This window comes from Schistocerca gregaria, chromosome 4, assembly GCF_023897955.1.
Source record: "Schistocerca gregaria isolate iqSchGreg1 chromosome 4, iqSchGreg1.2, whole genome shotgun sequence".
NCBI classification, from domain to species: domain Eukaryota; kingdom Metazoa; phylum Arthropoda; class Insecta; order Orthoptera; family Acrididae; genus Schistocerca; species Schistocerca gregaria.
In genome coordinates this window covers 377769059-377781172 of record NC_064923.1, presented here as the reverse complement: position 1 = coordinate 377781172, position 12114 = coordinate 377769059, and the positions used below count along the sequence as shown (strand labels likewise).

At 46.0% G+C, this 12114-nt stretch overlaps 1 protein-coding gene across 1 annotated transcript in view; it reads left to right on the top strand.

Annotated features, from left to right (window-relative positions):
* Positions 1–5974: 5974 nt before the first annotated feature.
* The window catches only part of LOC126267736 (heat shock factor 2-binding protein-like), a 168252-nt gene continuing 162112 nt past the window's right edge, over positions 5975–12114 (top strand). Inside the window, exon 1 of the mRNA XM_049973039.1 lies at positions 5975–6264. Coding sequence (XP_049828996.1) covers positions 6046–6264 — 219 coding nt within the window. The 5' untranslated portion in view covers positions 5975–6045. The remainder of the gene's footprint in view (positions 6265–12114) is intronic.

Here is a 12114-nt window from a genome sequence, read left to right as displayed (position 1 = left end):
GCGTCACAACGCAAAATTTTTTGAGGAGCAAGACTATTTTCCTTACACTGAATCTCTAAATTGTGCAACTTATACTGCGCAGAAGCAAACTACATATACCCCTCACAGCCTACTGACATACTTAGCAGCCCCATTCTGCGAAGAAAAATGTTTCGAACCACACTTCTGTTCGATCTACTACTGCTACGGATTGCTGTCAAACCATGCTATATATCACCATTCCGCTTATTTCTTTCAAACCAGATACGTGTAAACATGACAACGTACAGTCAGAACGCAAAATTAAAAGCATTAATCTTTTTTAAAGAACGTTAAACTCTGAAATATATATAAATGACCTAGTAGATAGTGTCGGAAGTTCCATGCGGCTTTTCGCGGATGATGCTGTAGTATACAGAGAAGTTTCAGCATTAGAAAACTGTAGCGAAATGCATGAAGATCTGCAGCGGACAGGCACTTGATGCAGGGAGTGGCAACTGACCCTGAACATAGACAAATGTAATGTATTGCGAATACATAGAAAGAAGGATCCTTTATTGTATGATTATATGATAGCGGAACAATCACTGGTAGCAGTTACTTCTGTAAAATATCTGGGAGTATTATGCGTGCGGGACGATTTGAGGTGGAATGATCATATAAAATTAATTGTTGGTAAGGCGGGTACCAGGTTGAGATTCATTGTCCTTAGAAACTGTAGTCCATCAACAAAGGAGGTGGCTTACAAAACACTCGTTCGACCTATACTTGAGTATTGCTCATCAGTGTGGGATCCGAACCAGATCGGGTTGACGGATGAGATAGAGAAGATCCAAAGAAGAGCGGCGCGTTTCGTCACAGGTTTATTTGGTAAGCGTGATAGCGTTAGGGAGATGTTTAACAAACTCAAGTGGCAGACTCTGTAAGAGAGGCGCTCTGCATCGCGGTGTAGCTTGCTCGCCAGGTTTCGAAAGTGTGCGTTTCTGGATGAGGTATCGAATATATTGCTTCCCCCTACTTATACCTCCCGAGGAGATCACGAATGTAAAATTAGAGAGATTAGAGCGCGCATGGAGGCTTTCGGTCAGTCGTTCTTCCCGCGAACCATACGAGACTGGAACAGGAAAGAGAGGTAATGACAGTGGCTTGTAAAGTGCCCTCCGCCACACACCGTTGGGTGGCTTGCGGAGTATAAGTGTAGATGTGTGAAGCGGTTATTCGGTTTTGTGTCCTCTCTCAAGGATAACGCAAGGCCTCACACGAGTATGTGCATCAGAGAGAAGCCCATATAACTGTATTACACTCCTGGAAATGGAAAACAGAACACATTGACACCGGTGTGTCAGACCCACCATACTTGCTCCGGACACTGCGAGGGGGCTGTACAAGCAATGATCACACGCACGGCACAGCGGGCACACCAGGAACCGCGGTGTTGGCCGTCGAATGGCGCTAGCTGCGCAGCATTTGTGCACCGCCGCCGTCAGTGTCAGCCAGTTTGCCGTGGCATACGGAGCTCCATCGCAGTCTTTAACACTGGTAGCATGCCGCGACAGCGTGGACGTGAACCGTATGTGCAGTTGACGGACTTTGAGCGAGGGCGTATAGTGGGCATGCGGGAGGCTGGGTGGACGTACCGCCGAATTGCTCAACACGTGGGGCGTGAGGTCTCCACAGTACATCGATGTTGTCGCCAGTGGTCGGCGGAAGGTGCACGTGCCCGTCGACCTGGGACCGGACCGCAGCGACGCACGGATGCACGCCAAGACCGTAGGATCCTACGCAGTGCCGTAGGGGACCGCACCGACACTTCCCAGCAAATTAGGGACACTGTTGCTCCTGGGGTATCGGCCAGGACCATTCGCAACCGTCTCCATGAAGCTGGGCTACGGTCCCGCACACCGATAGGCCGTCTTCCGCTCACGCCCCAACATCGTGCAGCCCGCCTCCAGTGGTGTCGCGACAGGCGTGAATGGAGGGACGAATGGAGACGTGTCGTCTTCAGCGATGAGAGTCGCTTCTGCCTTGGTGCCAATGATGGTCGTATACGTGTTTGGCGCCGTGCAGGTGAGCGCCACAATCAGGACTGCATACGACCGAGGCACACAGGGCCAACACCCGGCATCATGGTGTGGGGAGCGATCTCCTACACTTGCCGTACACCTCTGGTGATCGTCGAGGGGACACTGAATAGTGCACAGTACATCCAAACCGTCATCGAACCCATCGTTCTACCATTCCTAGGCCGGCAAGGGAACTTGCTGTTCCAACAGGACAATGCACGTCCGCATGTATCCCGTGCCACCCAACGTGCTCTAGAAGGTGTAAGTCAACTACCCTGGCCAGCAAGATCTCCGGATCTGTCCCCCATTGAGCATGTTTGGGACTGGATGAAGCGTCGTCTCACGCGGTCTGCACGTCCAGCACGAACGCTGGTCCAACTGAGGCGCCAGGTGGAAATGGCATGGCAAGCCGTTCCACAGGACTACATCCAGCATCTCTACGATCGTCTCCATGGGAGAATAGCAGCCTGCATTGCTGCGAATGGTGGATATACACTGTACTAGTGCCGACATTGTGCATGCTCTGTTGCCTGTGTCTATGTGCCTGTGGTTCTGTCAGTGTGATCATGTGATGTATCTGACCCCAGGATTGTGTCATTAAAGTTTCCCCTTCCTGGGACAATGAATTCACGGTGTTCTTATTTCAATTTCCAGGAGTGTAGACGGTTCTTCCTTATCCACCGTACACCCCGCATCTCGCACCTTATGATTCCCATGTGTTTGTCCCAATGAAGGGTGTACCCCGTGGGAAGCAGTACGTGGATGATGGGGAGATTATTGGTAGAGTAAAACGTTGGCTCCCACGTCGACCAGTAGAGTGGTACTGCGGTATGGGCGTACAGGCTCTCCCAGTAAGGTGGCGTAAGGCCGTCGTATTCAACGGATTTTGTGTTCAATAAACAGGAGTCTGCGTCCAAAAGGGTGAGGAACAAAATCGTTTATTGGAATCCTGGATAAAACCAACCAGCTTTATTAGCGAATGCCACACATATATAAAGAATAAGAGTAGTTCTCTCACACTTTCCTCTCACACTTCTGACACTCTGCGCTCATTCAGTACATCATGATGAGGATGATGATGTTTGGATTGTGGGGCGCTCAGCCACTCGCACGAATGATGATGAAATGATGAGGACAACGCAAACACCCAGTCTTCTCGAGGCATGTGAAAATCCGCGATCCCGCCAGGAATAGAACCCTGGACCCCGTTCATTCAGTACAACCTATTGGGACATATAGATTTGACAGCTGTGGCTTAGACAGTGAAGATGAGTCACATGGCCTCTGTAGAGCTCCAAAACGACCAATGTCAGATTTTAAGGGGGTACATTATTTGCGTTTTTGAACTTGAAAAAGCTAAGGTGACAATATGTTAATAGGAGGACACAGAATCTTTGTATTCCAGGAATAAGTTGCTCTTCGGTCATTTGAAAGCTACTGTAGCAACGATTAAACAGCACTAACTTCGAAAATTGTATGTAATTGTGTAATTTAACATAGCGATTTAACGAAGCGCATGAACGACATCTTATTCAATTAATATTAGCCCTTGTATGAGTAGCCTCTCACAATGGAGCTGGACGATCGTGAATGATGCTATAATCTTCCCATGTACCGCTTGCAATAGCGTTTTTGCCATTCATGCGCTTCATTAAATTCTAATGTTAGATTATAGATAATCTAGCGATATTAAAGATATTTAATCGTTTCTACAGCAGCAGCGTCTATATGTGACTTAAAATATTCAGAGTGTCCATAGCCGCGCGGGATTAGCCGAGCGGTATTGGGTGCAGCAGTCATGGACTGTGCGGCTGGTCCCTGCGGATGTTCGAATCCTCCCTCAGGCATGGGTGTGTGTGTGTGTGTTTGTCCTTAGGATAATTTAGGTTAAGTAGTGTGTAAGCTTAGGGACTGATGACCTTAGTAGTTAAGTCCGATAAGATTTCACACACATTTGAACATTCGACTGTCCATAAATTATCTTTACAGATTAAGGCTTTAATACCTTTAAAGCTGTAGTAGATATTAACAAATGGTTCTCAACATGTGATAAGATAGGGCATATAGTTTTGTTTCATCTTTCATATACAACACTGTGTGCACCCTTAGTGCAACGGATCACGTTTAGTTGGAATTCCATTTCTCTCCACGGTGACATGTTGTAATTCATTGCGAATGTATGCTTTCAAGTCCTGTAGGTATCTAACACTGGTCTGGTGGACCAGATCCTTTACAAAATCCCACAGGAAGATTCAAATGGCTCTAAGCACTATGGGACTTAACATCTGAGGTCATCAGTCTCCTAGACTTAGAACTAATTAAAACTAACCTAATGACATCACACACATCGACACCTGAGGCAGGGTTCGAACCTCCGACCGTAGCAGCAGCGCGGTTCCGGACTGAAGCGCCTAGAACCGCTTGGTCACAGCAGCCGGCCATAGGAAGGAGTCTAGTGCTGTTAGGTCAGGGGATCGTGGTGGCCATCGAATTGGACCATCTCGTCCAATCCTTCTATCCGTAAACTTTTCATCTAGGAATTGAGGGGCATTTGGAGACTAGATGGGTGGTGCCCCATCCCGCAGTAATGTGACATAAGGTTGTAGGTGTTCCAGTTGTGGCACAGCTAACTCTTGGAACATGTCGCGGTAAACACCACCTTTTGACAGAATATTCTACTCGATGAAAAAGAATAGACCAATGATGAAATTGTGCATCAGTCCGCACCAGACATTGACACTGGGATTGTCTCTTTCCATTTCATGTGTAGCATGGGGATATTGTGAACCCTATTTACGAGCGTTACGACGATTCGGTTTGCCGGATACATGAAATGTTTTGCGCCAGTGTTGTCTAGCATCGCCTATGCAAAATGTTTGCGCTAACGTTTGTCTGTAAGCTTCATTGCCTGAAGCAGCTGCACCTTGCGGGGATACAGCCGTAAACTATACGCAAGACACTGGGTTCTGTCGATTGTCTCATTTCCAATCCTCTACCCGCTGTACGCGCTGATTTGGACGGACTCTTAGCAAACGCATGCCGTACCTTGTCCTCGCTGGCATCTGAAATATATGGACGACGTCTGCCCCTTTTCTTCTGTGGTGAACGTTACCTGTTTCCACACATGAGATATGCCAAGTCCCGATGGTTGGTAAGGACTGTGGTAACCTTCCATACCATGTTCCTCAGTTTCGCTGCTCTTTGGTATCGGACGTCTTTTATATGGACCAGACCACACACTGAGTATTCTCCTGTGGCACGCTCATTTTACCAGATTATCAAGTTCAGTTTAGCGTCAAAAATCGTTTGCTTGAAGGTACAAAAGGCTATATATTTCTCATCACATGTTGAAAACCACATTGTAAAACCTAGCATAGTTTCAAAGTTATTGAAGTCTAAACTTGAAGAGATACTTTATAGACACCCTGTACCTGAAAAAATTACTTTTTATTTCGGTTTTTCACACATACCTCGAATACTAGGCAGCGTATTGTTGTTACGGAATTTTAATATTCTTTCTTTCAGTACAAAGGACTAAACAGTCAATGGCATTAACATTCGTAAGGACAATATACGTGTATCTCTATTCCAGTTTATAAAATGTTCATGATATAATAGGTATTCCGTACTGAGGTTTTCATGATTGTGGAAGTTCGAAGCTCTCATAGGCAAGGAGAACCATAATGTATCATTTGTATAACGTATCCTCAACAGTCACGTTTTCCAATTCTTTACCTCTGGCAAATGGTGTGAAGAAACCTAGTAGTACAATACATCACAGGTGCCTAAAACTAATCATTTCTGCGGAAAGCCCGTACGCTCGTTCGCAAATTGGAGACAACAATGCAAGTCGGTTGCCGAACGAAAAACGTTCGTTTCCGTAGTAACGGCCTTTTCGCAATACAGTGGGACGATCAAAATCGTAGGTGGGTTTCGCAAGCACGCTTCTGAACAAGAACGACTGAGTTGACCTGCCAAGCAGCTCTACCTGTGACGGCAGGAGATGGCGGGAAGAGGCGAAGAGCAGGTTGTGCCGACGCGCATCGTTTGCGAACTGAAGGAGCTGAAGAAGTCGTACGACGCCCTGCACAAGCAGTGGGACTATCAGCAAGAGCAGATAAACCGGGCCGAGGAGGAGCTGCAGAACCTCAAGTTCCAGCTGCTGTGCCAGTCCCAGTACTGTGCCCACGTCGGCTCCATCATCGGCAACCTCATTTGGAAGGTGAGCGCTGGAGGGCTTATTTTCAGCAGTTCCTTTATACTGCTAGATATTTTGAGTCAAGAGAAATTTGCGATACTTGTCCACTGCCCCACCACCTACGCCTTTCTGTTATTAATTTCGGTAATTTCCAAGAATGATTGCCTATCGAAGTTGGAGGGGTCCAAGCGATATCGAACGTGCGATAGTAAATCTATTATGGAAGTCTTGTGACACGCGTTATGAGTATGTTGCAAGTTGTCACTACAGCAACGACAAAAGAAAAGCGTTAGAGAAGCACTTGTACATTCAAAGGAGACGACTTACCTTACTCGTCGTCGGGCTTATCGTCTTTTCACAGTCCGTGTGATGTATAAGCTACAGGGGCAGTTCCTTTTCTTCCCGTAGCCAGGAAAAACTCTGCAATATCGCGCAGGAATATCGGCAGACCGCATTCGTCGACTTCCCCCTGCAAACGCCACTTGAGGAAGTATAGGGAGGCCTACTGGAAAGTACAGTTCGTCCCTCTGTCCTGGAGGCTCTTCTCTTTTTATGGTAGACTTGACAGACTTCCACAGCCGTTCTACTTTCTGGGTGTGGACCGTGGAATCATCTGAAGAGACGTACTCCACAAAGTAGTTCATGAAAACGTGGTCGAACCCTTTAGCTTTCAGAGTTTGGTACGATTGAAACCCGTCTGTGATGACTTTTGTTCCAGGCAATATGAAGTGTTTTATGAGACACACTAAAGTCACCTTACACCCTACAACGAAACACTTACGAGACTCTTTTTCTATCCCACCGATAACCCAAATATAATCTACTTCACTTTTAGAAGGTCGTCCTCTCTCGTTGTTTCGTCTAGCAGTAGGAGATTCGTCCACTTCTACTATTTTATTCGGTCCACCGATTGGCACACGGTCATTTGTCACTGCCACGTAACACGCTTCTCGGGAAAACACGAAATAGTCACATGCGGTATTGGCCGATAACTCAGTTTCTGATGCTGTGTCTGGCTACATGTAATCTCGAATCCAGCACGATTCAAAATTACGCTCGTCTGAATCGATAATTTGGATGACTGGAACCACGTATTTTTCCTGACGCTGGTTCGCTTTCCGCAAAGTCCGCAATGAAATTGCAACGGAATCTCAGTGTCCACACTCCTCTAAGTTTTACAGACTTCGCAGCGTCACAGTCAACACAGTCCCTCCTTTCCTCGTCCGGCAGAAGTCCATGTTTTGCAACAAAAAGTCAAACATTCGTCTATGCTGGATACGCATGGAAGTAGAGTTTTCCATGCCAGAAAATCCGCAGAAGAAACGTGAGAAGCAGCAGACATTACACTCGCTATTAACAGAAACCGTGTGGGTTTCCCAATCAAATGACAAATAATTACGGCGGGAATGTAATGTACACGAACTGAGGAAACAACGGAAAACTGATAAAAATTGCGATCACAAATAATTGATCAAAACGCGCGCCACGAGACTTCCATAATCGATTTACTATCGCACGTTCGATATGTATCGTTTGGGCGCCTCCAACATAGATACGCAATCATTCTTGGAAATTAAAATATAAATAATTTTATCTTGGAACTCTTCTATTTGTTTTGTGTTTGTATAAAAAACTAACAATATGGGAACTGTGAGCCCGACTTGATAAAAAACATTTTTGTTATTTTTTTATTCCCCAAACTATTTGCAGCGACAAGTATTACCATCATCAGTCGGTTCTTTAAATTTAAAAAATGCTGAAAATAGCATAGTTACAAAACACTATAAAACGCTGTTATATACACTCCCGGAAATTGAAATAAGAACACCGTGAATTCATTGTCCCAGGAAGGGGAAACTTTATTGACACATTCCTGGGGTCAGATACATCACATGACCACACTGACAGAACCACAGGCACATAGACACAGGCAACAGAGCATGCACAATGTCGGCACTAGTACAGTGTATATCAACCTTTCGCAGCAATGCAGGCTGCTATTCTCCCATGGAGACGATCGTAGAGATGCTGGATGTAGTCCTGTGGAACGGCTTTCCATGCCATTTCCACCTGGCGCCTCAGTTGGACCAGCGTTCATGCTGGACGTGCAGACCGCGTGAGATGACGCTTCATACAGTCCCAAACATCCTCAATGGGGGACAGATCCGCAGATCTTGCTGGACAGGGTAGTTGACTTACACCTTCTAGAGCACGTTGGGTGGCACGGGATAAATGCGGACGTGCATTGTCCTGTTGGAACAGCAAGTTCCCTTGCCGGTCTAGGAATGGTAGAACGATGGGTTCGATGACAGTTTGGATGTACCGTGCACTATTCAGTGTCCCCTCGACGATCACCAGAGGTGTACGGCCAGTGTAGGAGATCGCTCCCCACACCATGATGCCGGGTGTTGGCCCTGTGTGCCTCAGTCGTATGCAGTCCTGATTGTGGCGCTCACCTGCACGGCGCCAAACACGCATATGACCATCATTGGCACCAAGGCAGAAGCGACTCTCATCGCTGAAGACGACACGTCTCCATTCGTCCCTCCATTCACGCCTGTCCGCTGTGCCGTGCGTGTGATCATTGCTTGTACAGCCCTCTCGCAGTGTATGGAGCAAGTATGGTGGGTCTGACACACCGGTGTCAATGTGTTCTTTTTTCCATTTCCAGGAGTGTATGTTCTGTTTGTTCCTTAAATATTGAATCCCGTGGATATTTTCATATCGATAGTATTTATTTGTTATATATTACAGAATGGTTTTAAGATTGTTGCCGCTGTTTGAGGCTTAAAAAATGGTTCAAAAGGCTCTAAGCATTATGGGACTGAGGTCATCAGTTTCCTAGACTTAGAATTAGTTAAACCTAACTAACCTAAGGACATCACACACATCCATGCCCAAGGCAGGATTCGAAACTGTGACCGTAGCAGCAACGCGGTTCCGGACGGAAGCGCCTAGTACCGCTCGGTCACAGCGGCCGGCGTTTGAGGCTTATTTTCTGTGTGTTTCTGTTGCCATTTTTCTCGGCATACATTATGTCATCTGCTTCTTTGTGAACGGCTGTTAGTAAACAAATACAAAAATGTGAACTTTCTTATATCAGCGTTATACAGTTAGGACTACGGTAGTATTGTGGATACAGTTTTGGTGTGTACTACGCTGTTACTTAGTTTAGTTTGTCGTGTACTCATGTTCACTGGACGGCTTGCAGCTGCCTTCCATACAGAGAAAAACATACCTTCCGCACTTCTTCCACAATCCAAAACAATACGCCATTTTGCTGTTCGCGTCTGTCGCGAGAAATATGTGGCATGTCGAGGAGGGTATGAAAATTGTATTGGGAGTTCTGCGGTGTTTTATAACTACGTGATTTTCTGCAAGATTTAGATTTAAAGACCCACTGGTGACGGCGATTTTTGTTGCTGGAACTAATTTCGGGAATAAATAGATAACAAAAGTGTTTTGTATCAAGACGGGTTCACAATTCCCATATGGCTGTAAACTGTCATTTGTTGTGCAAGGATTTTTTATTAATGCTAAAATATAGTGCTAAAGACTTCAAAAGGGTGGTGGAATAGTGATACTGTAATCTAATTTTAATGAAAGTCAAAGTTGCCGTATTTCTATTGTTTATTATACTCAAATAAAACGAGTGCGGTAGTTGCACTGATGTGTACCACGGGCATGTTTAATAAATTCCTATTGCTGACAAATTATCACAAGAAGATGAAACTTTACAAGTAACTCAGATTGGCGGAGATTCAAGACCAGGAACTGATAGAGAGGTTAGTCTGTTATTAGGACACTGATTCGTTTTCGGGATATGACCACAGTGATTGCCAAAATTTGAGTTCGTAAAATTATGCATGCCAGAAGGACATTTTCCTGTTACTCATTAACACACTAACCTTTACTGAGTACATTGTTACCTACATACCAAGAAGCCGACTTCTGATCTTATCATTCTTTTCAACAGTGTCGTTGCGTTGTCTGCCAGTGCTGCTGTTCGTGGCCACTGTAAGGCAATCCTTGTTGAGTCCCGAAAAGCTGCCTAACGCATGCATTACATTACGCTCCAGTTGGAGCTGCAACGTGAAATGACTACTTCTCACACCGAATTCTGTGAACAGAATTCGGAATGATTCTCTCACTAGCAGCGGACGAATTCTTCCCTCGTAGCATTCACACATTCTTTGAGAGCCAGTCCTAGCCTCTCACGAGCAGGCGTCCAGTTGCGAGGCTCACTTCCCGTGGAGCCTCCTCCCAAGTCTCAATAATTGTGACCAATGGAATTCCAGAATTTTCGAGCCCAGAGGCCTACGAATGTGTTTTGACTTTGTGCTGCCGGTGCCTCAAACGAACGCGTTACCATGTTGTTTTGTACGATCCTCCAAAGATTCCTATCTGCTTTATATATATGAGAGACCGACTGCTGATATTTTTGAAATGGGAAAGTTTCAGTCTCACACTCATAGAATTCTCACATCTTCTCTGTCGTGCTCTGCCGAGGGCATAGAGCATAGAGGGCATACTACCTGTAGCCTGCGTAGTGGTCGCTGGTATATTACTCTCCTAGCCGCAGACTGGCGTCGTCTTCTCAGCGTGCTCCACCAAAGGCTCATTGTTGCCCACCTTGCGTAACCTTTACCATACAACCCCTTCACCGCAGGCAAACGCTTGAGGAACATGAGAGCGGCTGTCATCTCGTGCAGAATTCCAGCGGCGGCGTTACCTGTGCTGTCAGCATTGTGTCAGCTCGCGACTGGCGTCCGCTCACCCTGTCTAGTGTACACAACAGCCTTCCCCAGCACTGTCCTTCATGGCGTCGGCATCACCTTTACAACCTGCGTTAACTTAATGACGTCCATTGGTTCGTTTTGATCTGCTGGCTGCATGTGAAACTGCCAGCAAAGCCAAAAGTGTGTATTGTGTGTATTGAACCGGGGACCTACAAACGACGGAGAGGCTTTGCCCCGCCGTAGCCCTCGGTGGTTCACAACCCCCACCCACCACAGGCAATAGCAGCCCACCCGCCTCACGGCCGCCCCACACCCAGCCGAGGGTTATTGTGAGGTTCGGCCCTCAGTGGACCATCTCAGTGGACAAACACAGCCCCGTAGTAGCGCACTGGACTAAAACTGTGCAGTTTTAGGTTCACTAGGCTGTGTTAGTAGACCAGCATAGCTTCCGTACTATGTTCAGCAACGGTGTCTCAGTTTCAACAACGCACCCACGAACGTTACTATTGTACAAGCAGATACGTCCTGTCTGTGACGTACAATGTAGCTTCTGGGATTTGCGGGCCCGTTGCACATTGTAAATAGCTTCAGTGTGAAGAGATTCGTACGCTCGCCAGACAGGCACTTAGTAGAGAGAGCAAATTTGTGAAAGGTAATAAGAGAAATAGGTAACAAGTGCCCCAACACGAACGAATAATTTGCCTTCAGGATTGCGAGTGTTTCTGGAAAATTAAAAACAATCGCTTTCCCTTTCGTCCTCAACTGTACTACTGTCTGTTTTCCCCACTAATTAGTGTTTCTATTTTTGCGGTGTGTCGAAACAACTGATGTACTCATGTAACCTCCCCACAAAAATAAAATAGTGTATTCTCCCCACAAAAATAAAATAATATGAATAATATTCTCATTTAGCGTAACTACCCAACAGTGAAAATATAATACAATGTGACAAACCAATAACCTTTCAATAATTGACAGTCAATTTAACCTGGTAAATTTTGGACGTCAGCAATGCTGCGTCATGGCCCTGATACATCATTCTGAATAAACTGAAAAATCTTACCTTAATTAGATCGCCGGATAACGCGTATATATCTGCTCCTATAAGAAATTTTCGTGGCGCAGCTAAGTGCAA